This window comes from Salvelinus alpinus, chromosome 11 (genome assembly GCF_045679555.1).
Source record: "Salvelinus alpinus chromosome 11, SLU_Salpinus.1, whole genome shotgun sequence".
Classification (NCBI taxonomy): Eukaryota; Metazoa; Chordata; class Actinopteri; order Salmoniformes; family Salmonidae; genus Salvelinus; species Salvelinus alpinus.
Genome location: NC_092096.1, coordinates 74,658,209 through 74,683,837, shown reverse-complemented (window position 1 = coordinate 74,683,837; position 25,629 = coordinate 74,658,209). Strand labels below are relative to the sequence as shown.

Genomic DNA, 25,629 nt, shown 5'->3' with positions numbered 1-25,629 from the left:
TGTGTATATGTATATATTGGGTATATGTTGTGTATATGTATATATTGGGTATATGTTGTGTATATGTATGTATTGGGTATATGTTGTGTGTATGTATATATTGGGTATATGTTGTGTATATATTCTGTATATGTTGTGTATATGTATATATTGGGTATATGTTGTCTATATATTGGGTATACGTTGTGTACATGTATATATTGGGTATATGTTGTCTATATATTGGGTATACGTTGTGTATATGTATATATTGGGTACATGTTGTGTACATGTATATATTGGGTATATGTTGTGTATATATTGGGTATATGTTGTGTATTACTGCACTGTCAGAGCTAAAACATTACTCAGTTAGATCTGATTTATCTCTAGAGAAACAATGCGCTCACCGAAAGAAAGAAAAACACTATGGAATTCAAATAATTGAACAGACATTAGTCAATTAGTTGTTTAAAAAAAACCATTTACGACGTTTTCTGGGAATCGCTCAGCACTAACACACCCAAACACAACGCAATACCTGTACCTATAGCGAGTTGAGATAGGGTGCAGTTCATCCGATCAGCCAGAGGGTGGAGCTCTTTGATCTTGGCCAGCTGTTTCTGTCCCTCCTCACTGAATATTCGATCCTTCATCCACACATAGCCCTGCAAACACACACACACACACACACACACACACACACACACACACACACACACACACACACACACACACACACACACACACACACACACACACACACACACACACACACACACACACACACAGTTTGTATAACCGGGCTTATTGATGTGCGGTAATGGACAGCCTTATTGGTGTTGTCTCAGAGAGTGGATGAATTCTACTGCAGGTTTATTTATTTATATTCTAGCGGTAATAATACAGCCTCCAGCTATGACTCCTTGCTGTCCCCAGTCCACCTGGTCGTGCTGCTGCTCCAGTTTCAACTGTTCTGCCTGTGGCTATGGAACCCTGACCTGTTCACTGGACGTGCTACCTGTCCCAGACCTGCTGTTTTCAACTCTCTTTTTATTATTTTTTATTTTTTTTAATTTTTTAAATTTTATCCCCTTTTCTCCCCAATTTTCGTGGTATCCAATCGCTAGTAATTACTATCTTGTCTCATCGCTACAACTCCCGTACGGGCTCGGGAGAGACGAAGGTCGAAAGTCATGCGTCCTCCGAAGCATAACCCAACCTAGCCGCACTGCTTCTTAACACAGCGCGCCTCCAACCCGGAAGCCAGCCGCACCAATGTGTCGGAGGAAACACCGTGCACCCGCCCCCCTCGGTTAGCGCGCACTGCGCCCGGCCCGCCACAGGAGTCGCTGGAGCGCGATGAGACAAGGATATCCCTACCGGCCAAACCCTCCCTAACCCGGACGACGCTAAGCCAATTGTGCGTCGCCCCACGGACCTCCCGGTCACGGCCGGCTGCGACAGAGCCTGGGCGCGAACCCAGACTCTGGTGGCGCAGCATAGCACTGCGATGCAGTGCTCTAGACCACTGCGCCACCCGGGAGGCCTGTTTTCAACTCTCTAGAGACAGCAGGAGCGGTAGAGATACTCTGAATGATTGGCTATGAAAAGCCAACTGACATTTACTCCTGAGGTGCTGACCTGTTACACCCTCGACAACCACTGTGATTATTATTATTTGACCCTGCTGGTCATTTATGAACATTTGAACATCTTGGCCATGTTCTGTTATAATCTCCACCTGGCACAGCCAGAAGAGGACTGGCCACCCCTCATAGCCTGGTTCCTCTCTAGGTTTCTTCCTAGGTTCTGGCCTTTCTAGGGAGTTTTTCCTAGCCACCGTGCTTCTACACCTGCCTTGCTTGCTGTTTGGGGTCTTAGGCTGGGTTTCTGTACAGCACTTTGTGACATCAGCTGATGTAAGAAGGGCTTTATAAATACATTTGATTTGATTGATCTGTTCCAGAAATCTTAAAATAGCTTAAAAACATATTTGTAAAGATAAGAAAGTGTGTGTGTTGGTACGTGCACGGTTGTGTGTGTGTGTTGGTACGTGCACGGTTGTGTGTGTGTGTACCTTCATGGCAGCTCTAGAGTCTTCAGGAACTCCGTCGTTGTATTTCCCTGATATCAGACCTCCAGCTAGAGGGGACCACGTCATCACTCCTACACCTGGGAACAGATAGTTACTAAAGGCTCTATTGAATCTGTAACCCTGATATCAGACCTCCAGCTAGAGGGGACCACGTCATCACTCCTACACCTGGGATTAAGGCTGCAATGTGTAACTTTTTGGGTGACCGGCCAAATTCACATAGAAATGTGAGTTATAGATCTGTCATTCTCATTGAAAGGAAGTCTAAGAAGCGGTTGTTATGTTCTATGTTTGCTATTTCTATGCTGAAATTTCAATTTTTGCCTCTTTGAATTTCGGTTTTGTACACCAGCTTCAAACTGTTGAAAATACAATATTTTTGGATATTGAAAATATATTTCACAGCGGTTTAGATGGTACAATGATTCTCTACACCAGTGGTTCCCAAACATTTTATAGTCCCGTACCCATTCAACCTCCAGCTGTACCCCTTCTAGCACCAGGGTCAGCGCACTCTCAAATGTTGTTTTTTGCCATCATTGTAAGCCTGCCACACACACACACTATATGATACATTTATTAAACAGAAGAATGAGTGTGAGTTTGTCACAACCCGGATCGCTGGAAGTGACAAAGAGCTCTTATAGGACCAGGGCACAAATAATAATATAATAATCAATAATTTTGCTCTTTGTCATTTTGCTCTTTGTCAAAACCTTATTTGTTCATCGAAAACTGTGAATAACTCACCACAGGTTAATGAGAAGGGTGTACTTAAAAGGATGCACATAACTCTGCAATGTTGGGTTGTATTGGAGAGAGTCTTAAATCCTTTCCCACACACAGTCTGTGCCTGTATTTAGTTAGTGAGGGCAGAGAATCCACTCTCACATAGGTATGTGGTTGCAAAGTGCAAAGGGTATCCGTGTCTTAGCAGCGCGATTTGCCAAGGCAAGATACTCTGAGCGCAGAAATCCAGAAATCTGCCAGTGGCTTCTGATTAAATTACATTTTCACAGAACCGCTTGTTGCAATTTGTCTCTCTTGTTCAGATATCGGTAAGTGGACTGGAGGCATGAAAGGGATAACAAATCCAGTGGTTTGTGTCGTCCGTTTTGGGAAAGTACCTGCGTAATTGAGCACCCAACTCACTCAGGTGCTTCGCTATATCACATTTGACGTTGTCCGTAAGCTTGAGTTCATTTGCACACAAAAAAAATCATACACTGATGGAAAGACCTATGTGTTGTCCTTGTTAATGCAGACAGAGAAGAGCTCCAACTTCTTAATCATCGCCTCAATATTGTCCCCCACATTGAATATAGTTGCGGAGAGTCCCTGTAATCCTAGATTCAGATCATTCAGGAGAGAAAAACCATCCCCCAGATAGGCCAGTCGTGTGAGAGAAAACATCCCCCAGATAGGCCAGTCGTGTCAGAAACTCGTCATCATGCAAGAGGTCGGACAAGTGGAAATGATGGTCAGTAAAGAAAACTTTCAGCTCTTCTCTCAATTAAAAAAAACGTGTCAATACTTTGCCCCTTGATAACCAGCGCACTTCTGTACGCTGTAAAGCGCTACATGGTCGCTGCCCATATCATTGCATAATGCAGAAAATACATGAGAGTTCAGGGGCCTTGCTTTAACAAAGATAACCATTTAAGTATCACGATGAGGATGACCCAATCAGGCCCCAGAGATCTGGAGTACCACGATGAGGATGACCCAATCAGGCCCCAGAGGTATGTAGTATCACGATGAGGATGACCCAATCAGGCCCCAGAGGTATGTAGTACCACGATGAGGATGACCCAATCAGGCCCCAGAGATCTGTAGTACCACGATGAGGATGACCCAATCAGGCCCCAGAGGTATGTAGTACCACGATGAGGATGACCCAATCAGGCCCCAGAGGTATGTAGTACCACGATGAGGATGACCCAATCAGGCCCCAGAGGTCTGTAGTATCACGATGAGGATGACCCAATCAGGCCCCAGAGGTATGTAGTATCACGATGAGGATGACCCAATCAGGCCCCAGAGATCTGGAGTATCACGATGAGGATGACCCAATCAGGTCCCAGAGATCTGTAGTATCACGATGAGGATGACCCAATCAGGCCCCAGAGGTATGTAGTATCACGATGAGGATGACCCAATCAGGCCCCAGAGATCTGTAGTATCACGATGAGGATGACCCAATCAGGCCCCAAAGATCTGTAGTATCACGATGAGGATGACCCAATCAGGCCCCAGAGATCTGTAGTACCACGATGAGGATGACCCAATCAGGCCCCAGAGATCTGTAGTACCACGATGAGGATGACCCAATCAGGCCCCAGAGGTATGTAGTATCACGATGAGGATGAGCCAATCAGGCCCCAGAGATCTGGAGTACCACAATGAGGATGACCCAATCAGGCCCCAGAGATCTGTAGTATCACGATGAGGATGACCCAATCAGGCCCAGAGATCTGTAGTATCACGATGAGGATGACCCAATCAGGCCCCAGAGATCTGTAGTACCACGATGAGGATGACCCAAACAGGCCCCAGAGATCTGGAGTATCACGATGAGGATGACCCAATCAGGCCCCAGAGATCTGGAGTAACACGATGAGGATGACCCAATCAGGCCCCAGCGATCTGGAGTACCACGATGAGGATGACCAGAAGAAGATGGAATCCACAGACTTAACACAACATCCAGTATGATCTGATTCAGGGCTCTCTTGGAGAATTACCATCTCCAACCCTAATCTTGTGCACCTGACTATATTAACTAGCTGGTTGATAAGCTACAGGAGGGTAACTCTCCAGGAGATCTTAACCTCCACCTAGTCCCCCACCCTTTTCTCTTGTAACCTCCCTCCCTCCACTATAGCAGTCTGAACCTCCACCTAGTCCCCCACCCCTTTCTCTTGTAACCTCTCTCCCTCTACTATAGCAGTCTGAACCTCCACCTAGTCCCTCACCCTTTTCTCTTGTAACCTCTCTCCCTCTACTATAGCAGTCTGAACCTCCACCTAGTCCCTCACCCTTTTCTCTTGTAACCTCCCTCCCTCTACTATAGCAGTCTGAACCTCCACCTAGTCCCTCACCCTTTTCTCTTGTAACCTCCCTCCCTCTACTATAGCAGTCTGAACCTCCACCTAGTCCCCCACCCTTTTCTCTTGTAACCTCTCTCCCTCTACTATAGCAGTCTGAACCTCCACCTAGTCCCCCACCCTTTTCTCTTGTAACCTCTCTCCCTCTACTATAGCAGTCTGAACCTCCACCTAGTCCCCCACCCTTTTCTCTTGTAACCTCTCTCCCTCTACTATAGCAGTCTGAACCTCCACCTAGTCCCTCACCCTTTTCTCTTGTAACCTCTCTCCCTCTACTATAGCAGTCTGAACCTCCACCTAGTCTCCCCCCTTCTCTTGTAACCTCTCTCCCTCTACTGTAGCCGTCTATGGTGGTTGGACTGAGAGGATGTAAACACAGACAGGTTGCAGGTACAACATTTAACATGTGTGATTCATTCACCATCGTTAAAAATAAAGTGAATTATCTGTCTTTCATATTCTTATTTGTTTGTGCTAAAGAGATCCACTGTTGTGTGTGTGTGTGTGTGTGTGTGTGTGTGTACAGTACCTATCTTGTGGTATAGTTCAGGTAGCTGGACCTCCACTTTGTCTCTGTGGTAGTAGTGGTATTCTGCCTGCTCACACACTGGAGGGATGAGGTTGAACTGCCGTGCTACTGAGTATGCCTCCTACACACACACACACACACACACACACACACACACACACACACACACACACACACACACACACACACACACACACACACACACACACACACACACACACACACACACACACACACACACACACACACACACACACACACACACACACACACACACACACATATGCTCCAGTCGCTGTTATTTTTCTCCAGGAGAAAGAGGCTGTACATCAGACCAGTCTGGAGAGGGTGGGAGAACATGAGACAGAGGGTGCCTGAGGGGTCAGGGGTCACCCATAACAGTTCAATAACAGGTCTGGAGAGGAGACCATGAGACAGAGCTTTGAGGGGTCACCCATAACAGTTCAATAACAGGAGGAAGACAAGTGCTGAGGGTAAAAAGGTTTAACTTTAAAGCAAATGTTATATCATAAAATCATAATAAAACATAAAAACTGGATCAATGAAATAAATAAATAATTAAGTACATAATTGGAATCCCCCAAGGGATGAAGGTATTAAGGTTAAGGTTAAGGTTAGGGTTAAGGTTAGGGTTAAGGTTAAGGTTAGGGTTAAGGTTAGGGTTAAGGTTAGGGTTAAGGTTAAGGTTAAGGTTAGGGTTAAGGTTAGGTTCAATAAATAACAGACGAATCTGATGTGCACTGGCACAGGCAACCCCTTTAGGATAGATGGTAAGACTTATGTATAAAAATACTTTAACCCCTTGACGCTAGGGGTCAAGAGGTTAAAGAGGTTAAAGGTCAAGAGGTTAAAGGTCAATAGTAAAAATAAAAAATAAACATTCCCAAGGTAAACAGACTATTTCTCAGGTCCAGATCGTAGAATATGCATATAATTTACAGATTAGGATAGAAAACACTCCAAAGTTTCCAAAACGGTCAAAATATTGTCTGTGAGTATAACAAAACTGATTCTGCAGGCGAAAACCTGAGAAAATATAACCCGGAAGTGATTTTCTTTTTTTTAAATCTGTGTTTCCTGGCCCGTCTTTCTTCCATTTAAAGGGGTATCAACCAGATTCCTTTCCCAATGGCTTCCTCAGGCTGTGACCAGGCTTTAGACATAGTTTCAGGCTTTTATTTAGAAAAAAGAGCGAGATTTTTCAAAACTAGTCAGGTGTCTTCTGATGTTAGCCAACCTGCCAGCTTAGTGGAGTCTGCCAATAGCACAGTCAGTGTAGTCAGCTCAGCCATACCCATTGAGACTGTGTCTGTGCCTCGACCTAGGTTGGGCAAAACTAAACATGGCGGTGTTCGCCTTAGCAATCTTATTAGGATAAAGACCTCCTCCATTCCTGCCATTATTGAAAGAGATCGTGATACCTCACATCTCAAAATAGGGTTACTTAATGTTAGATCCCTCACTTCAAAGGCAGTCATAGTCAATGAACTAATCACTGATCATAATCTTGATGTGATTGGCCTGACTGAAACATGGCTTAAGCCTGATGAATTTACTGTGTTAAATGAGGCCTCACCTCCTGGTTACACTAGTGACCATATCCCCCGTGCATCCCGCAAAGGCGGAGGTGTTGCTAACATTTACGATAGCAAATTTCAATTTACAAAAAAAAAAATGGCGTTTTCGTCTTTTGAGCTTCTAGTCATGAAATCTATGCAGCCTACTCAATCACTTTTTATAGCTACTGTTTACAGGCCTCCTGGGCCATATACAGCGTTCCTCTCTGAGTTTCCTGAATTCCTATCAGACCTTGTAGTCATAGCAGATCATATTCTAATTTTTGGTGATTTTAATATTCACATGGAGAAGTCCACAGACCCACTCCAAAAGTCTTTCGGAGCCATCATCGACTCAGTGGGTTTTGTCCAACATGTCTCTGGACCTACTCACTGCCACAGTCATACTCTGGACCTAGTTTTGTCCCATGGAATAAATGTTGTAGATCTTAATGTTTTTCCACATAATCCTGGACTATCGGACCACCATTTTATTACGTTTGCAATCGCAACAAATAATCTGCTCAGACCCCAACCAAGGAGCATCAAAAGTCGTGCTATAAATTCTCAGACAACACAAAAATTCCTTGATGCCCTTCCAGACTCCTTCTGCCTACCCAAGGACATCAGAGGACAAAAATCAGTTAACCACCTAACTGAGGAACTCAATTTAACCTTGCGCAATACCCTAGATGCAGTTGCACCCCTAAAAACGAAAAACATTTGTCATAAGAAACTAGCTCCCTGGTATACAGAAAATACCCGAGCTTTGAAGCAAGCTTCCAGGAAATTGGAACGGAAATGGCGCCACACCAAACTGGAAGTCTTCCGACTAGCTTGGAAAGACAGTACCGTGCAGTACCGAAGAGCCCTCACTGCTGCTCGATCATCCTACTTTTCCAACTTAATCGAGGAAAATAAGAACAATCCAAAATTTCTTTTTGATACTGTTGCGAAACTAACTAAAAAGCAGCATTCCCCAAGAGAGGATGGCTTTCACTTCAGCAGTAATAAATTCATGAACTTCTTTGAGGAAAAGATCATGACCATTAGAAAGCAAATTACGGACTCCTCTTTGAATCTGCGTATTCCTCCAGGGCTTAGCTGTCCTGGATCCGCACAGCTCTGCGAGGGCCTGGGATCGGGAGAGACACTTAAGTGTTTTAGTACTATATCTCTTGACACAATGATGAAAATAATCATGGCCTCTAAACCTTCAAGCTGCATACTGGATCCTATTCCTACTAAACTGCTGAAGGAGCTGCTTCCTGTGCTTGGCCCTCCTATGTTGAACATAATAAACAGCTCTCTATCCACCGGATGTGTACCAAACTCACTAAAAGTGGCAGTGATAAAGCCTCTCTTGAAAAAGCCAAACCTTGACCCGGAAAATATAAAAAACTATCGGCCTATATCGAATCTTCCATTCCTCTCAAAAATTTTAGAAAAAGCTGTTGCGCAGCAACTCACTGCCTTTCTGAAGACAAACAATGTATACGAAATGCTTCAGTCTGGTTTTAGACCCCATCATAGCACTGAGACTGCACTTGTGAAGGTGGTAAATGACCTTTTAATGGCGTCAGACCGAGGCTCTGCATCTGTCCTCGTGCTACTAGACCTTAGTGCTGCCTTTGACACCATCGATCACCATATTCTTTTGGAGAGACTGGAAACCCAAATTGGTCTACACGGACAAGTTCTGGCCTGGTTTAGATCTTACCTGTCGGAAAGATATCAGTTTGTCTCTGTGAATGGTCTGTCCTCTGACAAATCAACTGTACATTTCGGTGTTCCTCAAGGTTCCGTTTTAGGACCACTATTGTTTTCACTATATATTTTACCTCTTGGGGATGTTATTCGAAAACATAATGTTAACTTTCACTGCTATGCGGATGACACACAGCTGTACATTTCAATGAAACATGGTGAAGCCCCAAAATTGCCCTCGCTAGAAGCCTGTGTTTCAGACATAAGGAAGTGGATGGCTGACAACTTTCTACTTTTAAACTCGGACAAAACAGAGATGCTTGTTCTAGGTCCCAAGAAACAAAGAGATCTTCTGTTAAATCTGACAATTCATCTTGATGGTTGTAAAGTCGTCTCAAATAAAACTGTGAAGGACCTCGGCGTTACTCTTGACCCTGATCTCTCTTTTGACGAACACATCAAGACTGTTTCAAGGACAGCTTTTTTCCATCTACGTAACATTGCAAAAATCAGAAATTTTCTGTCCAAAAATGATGCAGAAAAATTAATCCATGCATTTGTTACTTCTAGGTTAGACTACTGCAATGCTCTACTTTCCGGCTACCCGGATAAAGCACTAAATAAACTTCAGTTAGTGCTAAATACGGCTGCTAGAATCCTGACTAGAACCAAGAAATTTGATCATATTACTCCAGTGCTAGCTTCCCTACACTGGCTTCCTGTTAAGGCAAGGGCTGATTTCAAGGTTTTACTGTTAACCTATAAAGCGTTACATGGGCTTGCTCCTACCTATCTTTCCGAGTTGGTCCTGCCGTACATACCAATACGTACGCTACGGTCACAAGACGCAGGCCTCCTAATTGTCCCTAGAATTTCTAAGCAAACAGCGGGAGGCAGGGCTTTCTCCTATAGATCTCCATTTTTATGGAACAGTCTGCCTACCCATGTGAGAGACGCAGACTCGGTCTCAACCTTTAAGTCTTTACTGAAGACTTATCTCTTCAGTAGGTCATATGATTGAGTGTAGTCTGGCCCAGGAGTGTGAAGGTGAACGGAAAGGCTCTGGAGCAACGAACCGCCCTTGCTGTCTCTGCCAGGCCGGTTCCCCTCTCTCCACTGGGATTCTCTGCCTCTAACCCTGTTACAGGGGCTGAGTCACTGGCTTGCTGGTGCTCTTTCATGCCGTCCCTAGGAGGGGTGCGTCACTTGAGTGGGTTGAGTTACTGACGTGATCTTCCTGTCTGGGTTGGCGCCCCCCCTTGGCTTGTGCTGTGGTGGAGACCTTTGTGGGTTATACTCGGCCTTGTCTCAGGATTGTAATGTTGGTGGTTGAGGATTTCCCTCTAGTGGTGCGGGGGCTGTGCTTTGGCAAAGTGGGTGGGGTTATATCCTTCCTGTTTGGCCCTGTCCGGGGGTTTCTTCGGATGGGGCCACAGTGTCTCCTGACCGCTCCTGTCTCAGCCTCCAGTATTTATGCTGCAGTAGTTTATGTGTCGGGGGGCTAGGGTCAGTTGGTTACCTGGAGTACTTCTCCTGTCTTATCCAGTGTCCTGTGTGAATTTAAGTATGCTCTCTCTAATTCTCTCGTTCTCTCTTTCTCTCTGAGAACCTGAGCCCTAGGACCATATGTCAGGACTACCGGGCATGATGACACCTTGCTGTCCCCAGTCCGCCTGGCCTTGCTGCTATTCCAGTTTCAACTGTTCTGCCTGCGGTTACGGAACCCCTACCTGTCCCAGACCTGCTGTTTTCAACTCTTAATGATCGGCTATGAAAAGCCAACTGAGATTTATTCCTGATTATTATTTGACCATGCTTGTCATTTATGAACATTTTGAAAATCTTGGCGCTCTCTAATTTTCTCCTTCTCTCTTTCTTTCTCTCGGAGGACCTGAGCCCTAGGACCATACGTCGGGACTACCGGCCGTGGTGACTCCTTGCTGTCCCCAGTCCGCCTGGCCTTGCTGCTATTCCAGTTTCAACTGTTCTGCCTGCGGTTATGGAACCCCTACCTGTCCCAGACCTGCTGTTTTCAACTCTTAATGATCGGCTATGAAAAGCCAACAGATTTATTCCTGATTATTATTTGACCATGCTTGTCATTTATGAACATTTTGAAAATCTTGGCTCTCTCTAATTTTCTCCTTCTCTCTTTCTTTCTCTCGGAGGACCTGGGCCCTAGGACCATGCGTCGGGACTGCCGCCCGTGGTGACTCCTTGCTGTCCCCAGTCCGCCTGGCCTTGCTGCTATTCCAGTTTCAGCTGTTCTGCCTGCGGTTATGGAACCGCCACCTGTCCCAGACCTGTTGTTTTTCAACTCTTGATGATCGGCTATGAAAAGCCAACTGAAAATTATTCATGATTATTATTTGACCATGCTTGTCACTTATGAACATTTTTGAACATCTTGGCATAGTTCTGTTATAATCTCCACCCGGCACAGCCAGAAGAGGACTGGCCACCCCTCATAGCCTGGTTCCTCTCTAGGTTTCTTCCTAGGTTTTGGCCTTTCTAGGGAGTTTTTCCTAGCCACCGTGCTTCTACACCTGCATTACTAGCTGTTTGGGGTTTTAGGCTGGGTGTCTGTACAGCACTTCGAGATATTAGCTGATGTACGAAGGGCTATATAAAATAAAATTGATTGATTGATTGATTAGTTCCTGCGCGCGAGAGAGGGGCTCCCCATTTTCTTTTTCTCTCTTATTGAATAGGTTACGGTCCGGTTGAAATATTATCGATTATGTTTGTTATAAACAACCTGAGGATTGATTATAAAAAACATTTGACATGTTTCTACGACCATTACGGATACTTTTTGGAATTTTCGTAGAACGGAACGAGGCTTTGGTTTTCTGAACATAACGCGCAACCCAAATGGCGTTTTCTTGTTATAAAAGTAATATTTATCGAACAAAAATAACATTTGTTGTTTAACTGGGAGTCTCGTGAGTGCAAACATCCGAAGATTATCAAAGGTAAGCCATTAATTGTATTGCTTTTCTGACTTTCGTGACCAAGCTAACCAAGCTAATATAAGGCTAACTGTTCTAGCATTGATTGATACACTCACAAAAGCTTAGATTGCTTTCGCTGCAAAGCATATTTTCAGAATCTGACACGATAGGTGGATTAACAACAAGCTAAGCTGTGTTTTGGTATATTTCACTTGTGATTGCATGATTATAAATATTTTTAGTAATATTTTTGAATCTGATACGTTTGGGAATTTTCTTCTGCCTTTCAGGACCGGAACGAGGCTGTAGTTTTCTGAACATAACGCGCAACCCAAATTACGTTTTTTTGTTATAAAAGTAATATTTATCAAACAAAAATAACATTTATTGTGTAACTGGGAGTCTCGTGAGTGCAAACATCCGAAGATTATCAAAGTTAAGCGATTCATTTTATTGCTTTTCTGACTTTCGTGACCATGCTAATTTGGGGCTAGCTGTTCTAGCATTGATTGATACACTGACAAAAGCTTGGATTTCTTTCTCTGTAAAGCATATTTTCAAATTCTGACACGATAGGTGGATTAACAACAAGCTAAGCTGTGTTTTGGTATATTTCACTTGTGATTGCATGATTATAAATATTTTTAGTAACATTTTGCGCCCTGCAATTCAGCGGTTGTTTAGGAAAATGATCCCGTAAAAGGGATCCGTAGCGCAGAGAAGTTAATGACTAAAAAAGAATATAAAATAAGATTAGAATCAGAATTTAAAATAATGCTTGGGTTAAGAACTACGGATTCAGAACTAAGAATAGAGACCAGGGGCCAAGCTCAGAGCGGTGGTCTAGGAGGAAAGGTTAGGTACGCTCCAGGTGCATCATTACGTCTTTACTCATTGGACTGGCTAGGAGGTTCCCCACACTCCAGGTCCCTCTTTACTCATTGGACTGGCTAGGAGGTTCCCCACGCTCCAGGTCCCTCTTTACTCATTGGACTGGCTAGGAGGTTCCCCACGCTCCAGGTCCCTCTTTACTCATTGGACTGGCTAGGAGGTTCCCCACGCTCCAGGTCCCTCTTTACTCATTGGACTGGCTAGGAGGTTCCCCACGCTCCAGGTCCCTCTTTATCTCTTTACTCATTGGACTGGCTAGGAGGTTCCCCACGCTCCAGGTCCATCGTTATCTCTTTACTCATTGGACTGGCTAGGATGTTCCCCACGCTCCAGGTCCCTCTTTACTCATTGGACTAGCTAGGAGGTTCCCCACACTCCAGGTCCCTCTTTACTCATTGGACTGGCTAGGAGGTTCCCCACACTCCAGGTCCCTCTTTACTCATTGGACTGGCTAGGAGGTTCCCCACACTCCAGGTCCCTCTTTACTCATTGGACTGGCCAGGAGGTTCCCCACGCTCCAGGTCCCTCTTTACTCATTGGACTGGCTAGGAGGTTCCCCACACTCCAGGTCCCTCTTTACTCATTGGACTGGCTAGGAGGTTCCCCACACTCCAGGTCCCTCTTTACTCATTGGACTGGCTAGGAGGTTCCCCACGCTCCAGGTCCCTCTTTACTCATTGGACTGGCTAGGAGGTTCCCCACGCTCCAGGTCCCTCTTTACTCATTGGACTGGCTAGGAGGTTCCCCACGCTCCAGGTCCCTCTTTACTCATTGGACTGGCTAGGAGTTTCCCCACACTCCAGGTCCCTTTTTACCTCTTTACTCATTGGACTGGCTAGGAGGTTCCCCACGCTCCAGGTTCCTCTTTACTCATTGGACTGGCTAGGAGGTTCCCCACGCTCCAGGTCCCTCTTTAGTCATTGGACTGGCCAGGAGCTTCTCCACGCTCCAGGTCCCTCGTTACTCATTGGACTGGCTAGGAGTTTCCCCACACTCCAGGTCCCTTTTTACCTCGTTACTCATTGGACTGGCTAGGATTTTCCCCACGCTCCAGGTCCCTCTTTACTCATTGGACTGGCTAGGAGGTTCCCCACGCTCCAGGTCCCTCTTTACTCATTGGACTGGCTAGGAGGTTCCCCACGTTCCAGGTCCCTCGTTACTCATTGGACTGGCTAGGAGGTTCCCCACGCTCCAGGTCCCTCTTTACTCATTGGACTGGCTAGGAGGTTCCCCACACTCCAAGTCCCTCTTTACTCATTGGACTGGCTAGGAAGTTCCCCACGCTCCAGGTCCCTCTTTACTCATTGGACTGGCTAGGAGGTTCCCCACACTCCAGGTCCCTCTTTACTCATTGGACTGGCTAGGAGGTTCCCCACACTCCAGGTCCATCTTTACTCATTGGACTGGCTAGGAGGTTCCCCACGCTCCAGGTCCCTCTTTACTCATTGGACTGGCTAGGAGGTTCCCCACGCTCCAGGTCCCTCTTTACTCATTGGACTGGCTAGGAGGTTCCCCACGCTCCAGGTCCCTCTTTACTCATTGGACTGGCTAGGAGTTTCCCCACACTCCAGGTCCCTTTTTACCTCTTTACTCATTGGACTGGCTAGGAGGTTCCCCACGCTCCAGGTTCCTCTTTACTCATTGGACTGGCTAGGAGGTTCCCCACGCTCCAGGTCCCTCTTTAGTCATTGGACTGGCCAGGAGCTTCTCCACGCTCCAGGTCCCTCGTTACTCATTGGACTGGCTAGGAGTTTCCCCACACTCCAGGTCCCTTTTTACCTCGTTACTCATTGGACTGGCTAGGATTTTCCCCACGCTCCAGGTCCCTCTTTACTCATTGGACTGGCTAGGAGGTTCCCCACGCTCCAGGTCCCTCTTTACTCATTGGACTGGCTAGGAGGTTCCCCTCGCTCCAGGTCCCTCGTTACTCATTGGACTGGCTAGGAGGTTCCCCACGCTCCAGGTCCCTCTTTACTCATTGGACTGGCTAGGAGGTTCCCCACGCTCCAGGTCCCTCTTTACTCATTGGACTGGCTAGGAGGTTCCCCACGCTCCAGGTCCCTCTTTACTCATTGGACTGGCCAGGAGGTTCCCCTCGCTCCAGGTCACTCTTTACCTCTTTACTCATTGGACTGGCTAGGAGGTTCCCCACGCTCCAGGTCCCTCTTTACTCATTGGACTGGCTAGGAGGTTCCCCTCGCTCCAGGTCCCTCTTTACTCATTGGACTGGCTAGGAGGTTCCCCACGCTCCAGGTCCCTCTTTACTCATTGGACTGGCTAGGAGGTTCCCCACGCTCCAGGTCCCTCTTTACTCATTGGACTGGCTAGGAGGTTCCCCACGCTCCAGGTCCCTCTTTACTCATTGGACTGGCCAGGAGGTTCCCCTCGCTCCAGGTCACTCTTTACCTCTTTACTCATTGGACTGGCTAGGAGGTTCCCCACGCTCCAGGTCACTCTTTACCTCTTTACTCATTGGACTGGCTAGGAGGTTCCCCACGCTCCAGGTCCATCTTTACCTCTTTACTCATTAGACTGGTTAGGAGGTTCCCCACGCTCCAGGTCACTCTTTACCTCTTTACTCATTGGACTGGCTAGGAGGTTCCCCACGCTCCAGGTCCCTCTTTACTCATTGGACTGGCTAGGAGGTTCCCCACGCTCCAGGTCACTCTTTATCTCTTTACTCATTGGACTGGCTAGGAGGTTCCCCACGCTCCAGGTCCATCGTTACCTCTTTACTCATTGGACTGGCTAGGAGGTTCCCCACGCTCCAGGTCCATCGTTACTCATTGGACTGGCTAGGAGGTTCCCCACGCTCCAGGTCCCTCTTTACTCATTGGACTGGCTAGGAGGTTCCCCACACTCCAGGTCCCTCTTTACTCATTGGACTGGCTAGGAGGTTCCCCACGCTCCAGGTCCCTCTTTAGTCATTGGACTGGCTAGGAGGTTCCCCACACTCCAGGTCCATCGTTACCTCTGCTTTGACTGTGAGTAGAGATCTATTGGTGTAGCCCCTATGTCTGAGTGCTTTAAAGAGTATTTGTTTACCTTCATATTTGTACAAATTCTGTTAAAACCTGTTTTGGTGCATGAACCGCTAGCGGGACACCTACGACAACATTCGGTGAAATTACAGAGCACGAAATTCAAAATACAAAAATCGTAATATTAAACATTCATGAAAATACAAGTGTCATACATCATTTAAAAGCTTAACTTCTTGATAATCCAACCACGTTGTCAGATTTCAAAAAGGCCTGTGACCTCAAAAAAAAAAAGAAATCCGGATGAATTTTCCTCGTGTTTTCTCCTGCCATATCAGTTCTGTTATACTCACAGACATTATTTTAACAGTTTTAGAAACTTCAGAGTGTTTTCTATCCAATGCAGGAGCAAACTTCTTCCCCATTGCAGTACCTGAGATTTGTAAGTAGTGTTTAGAATCAAATTCAAAGTCATTATGCATTAGTCCAAGTTTTAAGAGAGAAAGGATGGCCTCATCTGGTCTATTTGTATCCCCGTGTTTTTGGAAAATGTCTGCCCTAAGTCCGAGCTGAGTGTCGATATTAGTGTATAGCGAGTCTACATCAATCGAGAATAACATTGCTCCAGAAGGTAACTCCATTTCTCTAAGTTTATTAACAAATGCTATAGGTATCCTTTACATAACTTGGGTGCTTCTGAGATAAGGGGTTGAGAAAGGAGTCAATATACTCTGCCACATTACATGATTCACTCCCACAATCTGAAACAATGGGATGGGTTAGGGTTAAGGTTAGGACTAAGGTCAGGTTAGATGGTGAAGGGATTAGGGGTTAAAGGTCATCCTCACCATGATCTCCATTGCGCTCCATCGTGACGTGCCCCAGTACATGGCCATGCCATGGTTGATCACAAACGTCATCGCCCTCACCACCTCTACAACACACACACACACACACACACACACACACACACACACACACACACACACACACACACACACACACACACACACACACACACACACACACACACACACACACACACACACACACACACACACACAGGTTTAGACCTCACATCCTCTACAACACACACAGGGTTGGACCTCACAACCTCTACAACACACAGGGTTAGACCTCACATCCTCTACAACACACACAGGGTTAGACCTCACATCCTCTACAACACACACAGGGTTAGACCTCACATCCTCTACAACACACACAGGGTTAGACCTCACATCCTATACAACACACACAGGGTTAGACCTCACATCCTCTACAACACACACAGGGTTAGACCTCACAACCTCTACAACACACACAGGGTTAGACCTCACATTCTCTACAACACACACAGGGTTAGACCTCACATCCTCTACAGCACACACAGGGTTAGACCTCAACAACACACACAGGGTTAGACCTCACATCCTCTACAACACACACAGGGTTAGACCTCTTAACCTCAACAACACACACAGGGTTAGACCTCACATCCTCTACAACACACACAGGGTTAGACCTCACAACCTCTACAACACACACAGGGTTAGACCTCACATCCTCTACAACACACACAGGGTTAGACCTCACATCCTCTACAACACACACAGGGTTGGACCTCACATCCTCTACAACACACACAGGGTTAGACCTCACATCGTCTACAACACACACAGGGTTAGACCTCTTAACCTCTACAACACACACAGGGTTAGACCTCAACAACACACACAGGGTTAGACCTCACATCCTCTACAACACACACAGGGTTAGACCTCTTAACCTCTACAACACACACAGGGTTAGACCTCACATCCTCTACAACACACACAGGGTTAGACCTCACATCCTCTACAACACACACAGGGTTAGACCTCACATCCTCTACAACACACAGGGTTAGACCTCACAACCTCTACAACCAAAACAGGGAAGGGTTTAAACAAGATTTGATTGGATAGAGCAACCCAAACTAATCTCTACTGTCCTGACAGTCTCTACTGTCCTGTCAGTCTCGTCTCTACTGTCCTGTCAGTCTCGTCTCTACTGTCCTGTCAGTCTCGTCTCTACTGTCCTGTCAGTCTCGTCTCTACTGTCCTGTCAGTCTCGTCTCTACTGTCCTGTCAGTCTCGTCTCTACTGTCCTATCAGTCTCGTCTCTACTGTCCCTATCAGTCTCGTCTCTACTGTCCCTATCAGTCTCGTCTCTACTGTCCCTATCAGTCTTGTCTCTACTGACCTGTCAGTCTCGTCTCTACTGTCCTGTCAGTCGCGTCTCTACTGTCCTGTCAGTCTCGTCTCTACTGTCCTGTCAGTCTCGTCTCTACTGTCCTGACAGACTCTACTGTCCTGTCAGTCTTGTCTCTACTGTCCTGTCAGTCTCGTCTCTACTGTCCTGTCAGTCGCGTCTCTACTGTCCTGTCAGTCTCGTCTCTACTGTCCTGTCAGTCTTGTCTCTACTGTCCTGTCAGTCTCGTCTCTACTGTCCTGTCAGTCTTGTCTCTACTGTCCTGTCAGTCTCGTCTCTACTGTCCTGTCAGTCGCGTCTCTACTGTCCTGTCAGTCTCGTCTCTACTGTCCTGTCAGTCGCGTCTCTACTGTCCTGTCAGTCTCGTCTCTACTGTCCTGTCAGTCTTGTCTCTACTGTCCTGTCAGTCTCGTCTCTACTGTCCTGTCAGTCGCGTCTCTACTGTCCTGTCAGTCTCGTCTCTACTGTCCTGTCAGTCTCGTCTCTACTGTCCTGTCAGTCTCGTCTCTACTGTCCTGCCAGTCTCGTCTCTACTGTCCTGCCAGTCTTGTCTCTACTGTCCTGTCAGTCTCGTCTCTACTGTCCTGACAGTCTCTACTGTCCTGTCAGTCTCGTCTCTACTGTCCTGTCAGTCTTGTCTCTACTGTCCTGTCAGTCTCGTCTGTACTGTCCTGTCAGTCTCATCTCTACTGTCCTGTCAGTCTCGTCTCTACTGTCCTGTCAGTCTCGTCTCTACTGTCCTGCCAGTCTTGTCTCTACTGTCCAATCTGTTCAATAAAAGCATGGTTATTACCCTCCATAGGTGAGTTGATGTCTGTGCGGTTAGCGAAGACGATGTCAACATACTCCAATTGCAGCCGAGACAGAGAATCCCTCAGACCTGGATTAAAGAGGTTACATCATCATCACTTCAATACGTCATTATTACATCATCACTCTAACATCACAATGAGACAGAGATCCCCTCAGACCTGGAACACAGTGATGATATCATAGCTATGACATCATCACTACGACATCATCACTGACAACACTGACATTTTCACTGCATCATCACTGTGCCATTATCACTACATCATCACTGTGACATTATCACTACATCATCACTGTGACATTATCACTGCATCATCACTGTGACATTATCACTACATCATCACTGTCACATTTTCACTACATCATCACTGTTACATTTTCACTACATCATCACTATGACATCATCGCTATGACATTATCGCTATGCCATTTCCACTATGACGTAATCGCTACATCACAATAACATCATCACTATGACATCATCACTATGACATCATCGCTATGACATCATCACTATGACATCATTGCTATGACATCATCGCTATGCCATCATCGCTATGACATCATCACTATGACATCATCACTATGGCATCATCACTATGGCAGTATCACTATGCCATTTTTCACACTACATCATCGCTATGACATCATCACTATGACATTTCCACTATGATATTTATCACTCCTTTTCCCCCTCAATCCCTCTGCTCTCCTTTGACCCTCAATCCCTCTGCTCTCCTTTCCCCCTCAATCCCTCTGCTCTCCTTTGACCCTCAATCCCTCTGCTCTCCTTTCTCCCTCAATCCCTCTGCTCTCCTTTCTCCTTCAATCCCTCTGCTTTCCTTTTACCCTCAACCCCTCTGCTCTCCTTTGACCCTCAATCCCTCTGCTCTCCTTTCTCCCTCAATCCCTCTGCTCTCCTTTAACCCTCAATCCCTCTGCTCTCCTTTGACCCTCAATCCCTCTGCTCACCTTTGACCCTCAATCCCTCTGCTCTCCTTTGACCCTCAACCCCTCTGCTCTCCTTTGACCCTCAATCCCTCTGCTCTCCTTTGACCCTCAATCCCTCTGCTCTCCTTTCTCCCTCAATCCCTCTGCTCTCCTTTCTCCCTCAATCCCTCTGCTCTCCTTTGACCCTCAATCCCTCTGCTCTCCTTTGACCCTCAATCCCTCTGCTCTCCGTTCTCCCTCAATCCCTCTGCTCTCCTTTACCCTCAATCCCTCTGCTCTCCTTTCTCCCTCAATCCCTCTGCTCTCCTTTCTCCCTCAATCCCTCTGCTCTCCTTTAACCCTCAATCCCTCTGCTCTCCTTTAACCCTCAATCCCTCGGCTCTCCTTTGACCCTCAATCCCTCTGCTCTCCTTTGACCCTCAAGCCCTCTGCTCTCCTTTAACCCTCAATCCCTCGGCTCTCCTTTGACCCTCAATCCCTCTGCTCTCCTTTCTCCCTCAAGCCCTCTGCTCTCCTTTCTCCCTCAAGCCCTCTGCTCTCCTTTCTCCCTCAATCCCTCTGCTCTCCTTTGACCCTCAATCCCTCTGCTCTCCTTTCTCCCTCAAGCCCTCTGCTCTCCTTTCTCCCTCAATCCCTCTGCTCTCCTTTCTCCCTCAATCCCTCTGCTCTCCTTTCTCCCTCAAGCCCTCTGCTCTCCTTTCTCCCTCAATCCCTCTCTTTCTGCTTGGTCTCTCTTTCCTCTATGTTCTGAGCTGTCAGCTGATGATGTCACTGAGCTAGGGGACATAGCTCTGTGAGGAGGAAGTGATGTCATACCTTCAATGATGTGTTTCCGAGACAACCCTCTCTCCGTCTCCGCCCTTCACAGGAAGTAAGAGGAAGTTATGGCTTAGTGTTCAGGTAGACCTTATTGTCCAGACCTTACCCAAACAATTTGAGCTTCTACTTTTAAAAATCCACCTTTCCAGAAACAAGTCTCTCACCGTTGCCGCTTGCTATAGACCACCTTCTGCCCCCAGCTGTGCCCTGGACACCATATGTGAACTGATTGCCCCCCATCTGTCTTCAGAGCTCGTGCTGCTAGGTGACCTAAACTGGAACATGCTTAACACCCTGGCCATCCTACAATCTAAGCTTGATGCCCTTAATCTCACACAAATTATCAGTGAACCTACCAGGTACATTCCCAAATCTATAAATACGGGCACCCTCATAGATATCCTAACTAACTTTCCCTCCAAATACACCTCTGCTGTTTTCAACCAAGATCTCAGATAGCTGATGTTCTGAAAGAGCTGCAAAATCTGGACCCCTACAAATCAGCCGGGCTAGACAATCTGGACCCTCTTTCTAAAATGATCTGCCGAAACTGTTGCAACCCCTATTTACTAGCCTGTTCAACCTCTCGTGTCGTCTGAGATTCCCAAAGATTGGAATGCTGCCACAGTCATCCCCCTCTTCAAAAGTGGGGACACTCTAGACCCAAACTGCTACAGACCTATATCTATCCTACCCTGCATTTCTAAGGTCTTCGAAAGCCAAGTTAACAAACAGATTACTGACCATTTCGAATCCCACCGCACCTTCTCCGCTATGCAATCTGGTTTCCGAGCTGGTCATGGGTGCACCTCAGCCACGCTCAAGGTCCTAAACGACATCATAACCGCCATCGAAAAGAGACATTACTGTGCAGCTGTATTCATCGACCTGGCCAAGGCTTTCGACTCTGTCAATCACAACATTCTTATTGGCAGACTCAACAGCCTTGGTTTCTCAAATGATTGCCTCGCCTGGTTTACCAACTACTTCTCTGATAGAGTTCAATGTGTCAATTCGGAGGGCCTGTTAACCGGCCCTCTGGCAGTCTCTATGGGGGTACCACAGGGTTCAATTCTCGGGCCGACTCTTTTCTCATCAATGATGTTGCTCTTGCTGCTGGTGATTCTCTGATCCACCTCTACGCAGATGACACCATTCTGTATATTTCTGGCCCTTCGTTGGACACTGTGTTAACTAACCTCCCGATGAGCTTCAATGCCATACAACTCTCCTTCCGTGGCCTCCAACGGCTCTTAAATGCAAGTAAAACTAAATACATGCTCTTCAACCGATCACTGCCTGCATCTGCCCGCACTCTGACTTAGAATATGTGCATAACTACAAATACCTAGGTGTCTGGTTAGACGGTAAACTCTCCTTCCAGACTCACATTAAGCATCTCCAATCCAAAATGATATCTAGAATCGGCTTCCTATTTCGCAACAAAGCATCCTTCACTCCTGCTGCCAAACATACCCTCGTAAAACTGACCATCCTACCAGTCATTGACTTCGGCGATGTCATTTACAAAATTGCCTCCAACACTCTACTCAACAAATTGGATGCAGTCTATCACAGTGCCATCCGTTTTGTCACCAAAGGCCCATATACTACCCACCACTGCGATCTGTATGCTCTCGTTGGCTGGCCCTCGTTTCACTCTCGTCGCCAAACCCACTGGCTCCAGGTCATCTACAAGTCTTTGCTAGGTAAAGCCCCGCCTTATCTCAGCTCACCATAGCAGCACCCACTCGTAGCACGCGCTCCAGCAGGTATATCTCACTGGTCACCCCCAAAGCCAATTCCTCCTTTGGCCGACTTTCATTCCAGTTCTCTGCTGACAATGACTGGAATGAATTGCAAAAATCACTGAAGCTGGAGACTCTTATCTCCCTCACTAGCTTTAAGCACCAGCTGTCAGAGCAGCTCACAGATCACTGCACCTGTACATAGCCCATCTGTAAACAGCCCACCCAACTACCTCATCCCCATACTGCATTTATTTATTTATCTTGCTCCTTTGCACCCCAGTATCCCTACTTGCACATTCATCATCTGCACATCTACCATTCCAGTGTGAATTGTTATATTGTTTACTTCGCCACCACGGCCTATTTATTGTATTAACTCCCTTACCTCATTTACACTCGCTGTATATAGACTTTTTGTTTTATTTTTTCTACTGTATTATTGACTGTATGTTTTTTTTTTATTCCATGTGTAACTCTGTGTTGTTGTATGTGTCGAATTGCTTTGCTTTATCTTGGCCAGGTCGCAGTTGTAAATGAGAGCTTGTTCTCAACTAGCCTACCTGGTTTAATAAAGGTGAAATAAATAAACATAGTCCTCTTTTGGACATTCTCTCAGGGGATAGTTTTGGAGCCCTTTATTTTCTTCCCCAGAGTCAGATGAGCTCGTGGCTCTCGATGCTGCTCGCTGTTCCATTGCTTCATTGTTTCGGGAAACTACATTTTAAAAAACACTCTTATCCAGAGTCGACTTACGTGCATACATTTTTGTTATGGTCCCCCGTGGGAATTGAACCCACAACCCTGGCATTGCAAGTGCTCTACCAACTGAGCCACATGGAACAACCTCTAACTTCCTTTATACTGGACACAATGGTATCCACTGGTTCATCTGACTCTGGTGAAGTAGATAAAGGGCTTCATTGCCAAAATCCTGAACTATCCCTTTAAAAGACATTTCCAACAGAAACACAATAAGTGATTTAAGAGAGAGTCAAACTATTAAACATCTGCTTTTAGAGACACTTACTGTCCTCCCCAGTAGATCTTAGTGGTCACCACATAACTAGACCTCCTGGTGGATAGAGAGAGAAAGAACAATTTGACAATGTCCACACACACACAATAATGAACTTGCCATGTGAATAAAGTCAATTGAATTGAAAGAGAGGGGGAGAGAGAAATAGAGGGAGGATAGAGAGAGAGAGGGAGGAGAAAGAGAGAGGGGAGAGAGAGGTGGGAGAGGGGGAAGAGGGGGGGAGAGAGAGAGGGGGTGAGGGAGAGAGGGGAAGAGAAAGAGAGAAAGGAAGAGGGGGAGAGGGGGGAGAAGAGGGATGGATGATTAATAGAGGAAGGGGGATGAGATGGAGTTGAAGGAGGAGAGAGGGATAGACATTATTTCAGTATTATTGCTGAGCTGTCACCATCAGTGACTGAGACGGATAGAGAGAATGAGTGAAAGAGTGTAAGATGGGCCTCACCTCCATTCCTTCTTCTTTAGGATTTTACCCAGAGTCGTCTCAGCCCTGAGAGAGACCCACAAATCACTACATTTAGCCATCTATGAATTATTTGCTTGCCTACTGGGTGGAGAAGGGGAGAGAAAGATAGAAAGAGTGGGAGAGAGAGTAGCGTACCTTCCTGAAGCGTAAACCTCTGCTGTGTCAAACAGGTTCACTCCGTTGTCATAGGCTATGGTCATCAGGCTCTCTGCCATCTACACACACACACACACACACACACACACACACACACACACACACACACACACACACACACACACACACACACACACACACACACACACACACACACACACACACACACACACACACACACACACACACACCGACAGAATGAATGATAACACACACATACAGTGGGTATAGAGAGTCACCAACCCTTTTCAAAATGTTCACCTTTTGTTGCCTTACAGTCTGAAATGAAAACACATACATAAAATGTATTTACACACAGTAACCCACAATGTCCAAGTGAAAAATAAATTAAAACAACAATTAAAAATAAAACAATACCCTATTTGTTACACGTATACTCCCTCTCCGGCCTCTAGGTCATCAGGATGCTGATTATCCCACACACCTGTCACCATCGTCTCGCGCACCTGGGCCTCATGAAACTCACCTGGACTCCACCACCTCCATGATTATCTTCCCTATATCTGTCCCTCCCCTGGACTCCATCACCTCCATGATTATCTTCCCTGTATCTGTCACTCCCCCTGGTTCTTTCCTCAGGTGTTATTGACTCTGTTTTCGTGTCAGGGGGTTGTTTGTGTTTCGTGTTCATTGTTGTGTTTATGTATTAAAACACTCACTCCCTGAACTTGCTTCCCGACTCTCAGCGCACAGCGTTACAACTTGGATAAGTAAACACCCTTAGAATTGCAATTGCAAACTTGCTGAGGTATAACCAACCACCTTCCAGATCCCAAATCAAGCTAATTGGCTTCCATCTGTGATCAATTGTAGTGACTTTGATTAGTTCAGAATAAAAGTGGCTGTTCATAGAGGACTCCACTGCTCAGTAGTGCAATTCAAAGCAAAGAATCCACTACGGGCGGAAAGATACTTTCTAAAGATCTAAACTCAGCAAAAAAAGAAACGTCCTTTTTTCAGGCCCTGTCTGTCAGAGATAATTTGTAAAAATCCAAATAACTTCACAGATCTTCATTGTAAAGGGTTTTTACACTGTTTCCCATGCATGTTCAATGAACCATAAACAATTAATGAACATGCACCTGTGGAACGGTCGTTAAGACACTAACAGCTAACAGACGGTAAGCAATTAAGGTCACAGTTATGAAAACTTAGGACACTAAAGAGGCCTTTCTACTGACTCTGAAAAACACCAAAAGACGCCCATGTCCGTACTGTGAGACGCCTAAGACAGAGCTACAGGGAGACAGGACGGACAGCTGATGGTCCTCGCAGTTGCAGACCACGTGTAACAACACCTGCACATGATCGATACATCCGAACATCACACCTGTGGGACAGGGACAGGATGGCAACAACAACTGCCCGAATTACACCAGGATCGCACAATCCCTCCATCGGTGCTCATTGTCATTTCAAGCAATCTCAACGCTGTGCGTTACAGGGAAGACATCCTCCTCCCTCATGTGGTACCCTTCCTGCAGGCTCATCCTGACAGGACCCTCCGGCATGACAATGCCACCAGCCATACTGCTCATTCTGT

General features: G+C 46.3%; 1 protein-coding gene across 1 annotated transcript in view; it reads right to left on the bottom strand.

The window, feature by feature from the left end:
• The window catches only part of LOC139534803 (voltage-gated potassium channel subunit beta-3-like), a 32,085-nt gene extending 7,961 nt beyond the window's left edge, over positions 1-24,124 (bottom strand). Inside the window, exons 1-9 of the mRNA XM_071334259.1 lie at positions 24,045-24,124; positions 23,889-23,933; positions 23,438-23,482; positions 20,657-20,700; positions 18,870-18,956; positions 16,672-16,757; positions 5,714-5,834; positions 2,060-2,154; positions 527-647 (exon numbers count right to left, since the gene is read on the bottom strand). Of these exons, the coding sequence (XP_071190360.1) occupies positions 527-647; positions 2,060-2,154; positions 5,714-5,834; positions 16,672-16,757; positions 18,870-18,956; positions 20,657-20,700; positions 23,438-23,482; positions 23,889-23,933; positions 24,045-24,124 (724 nt within the window). The remainder of the gene's footprint in view (positions 1-526; positions 648-2,059; positions 2,155-5,713; positions 5,835-16,671; positions 16,758-18,869; positions 18,957-20,656; positions 20,701-23,437; positions 23,483-23,888; positions 23,934-24,044) is intronic.
• Positions 24,125-25,629: the final 1,505 nt, after the last annotated feature.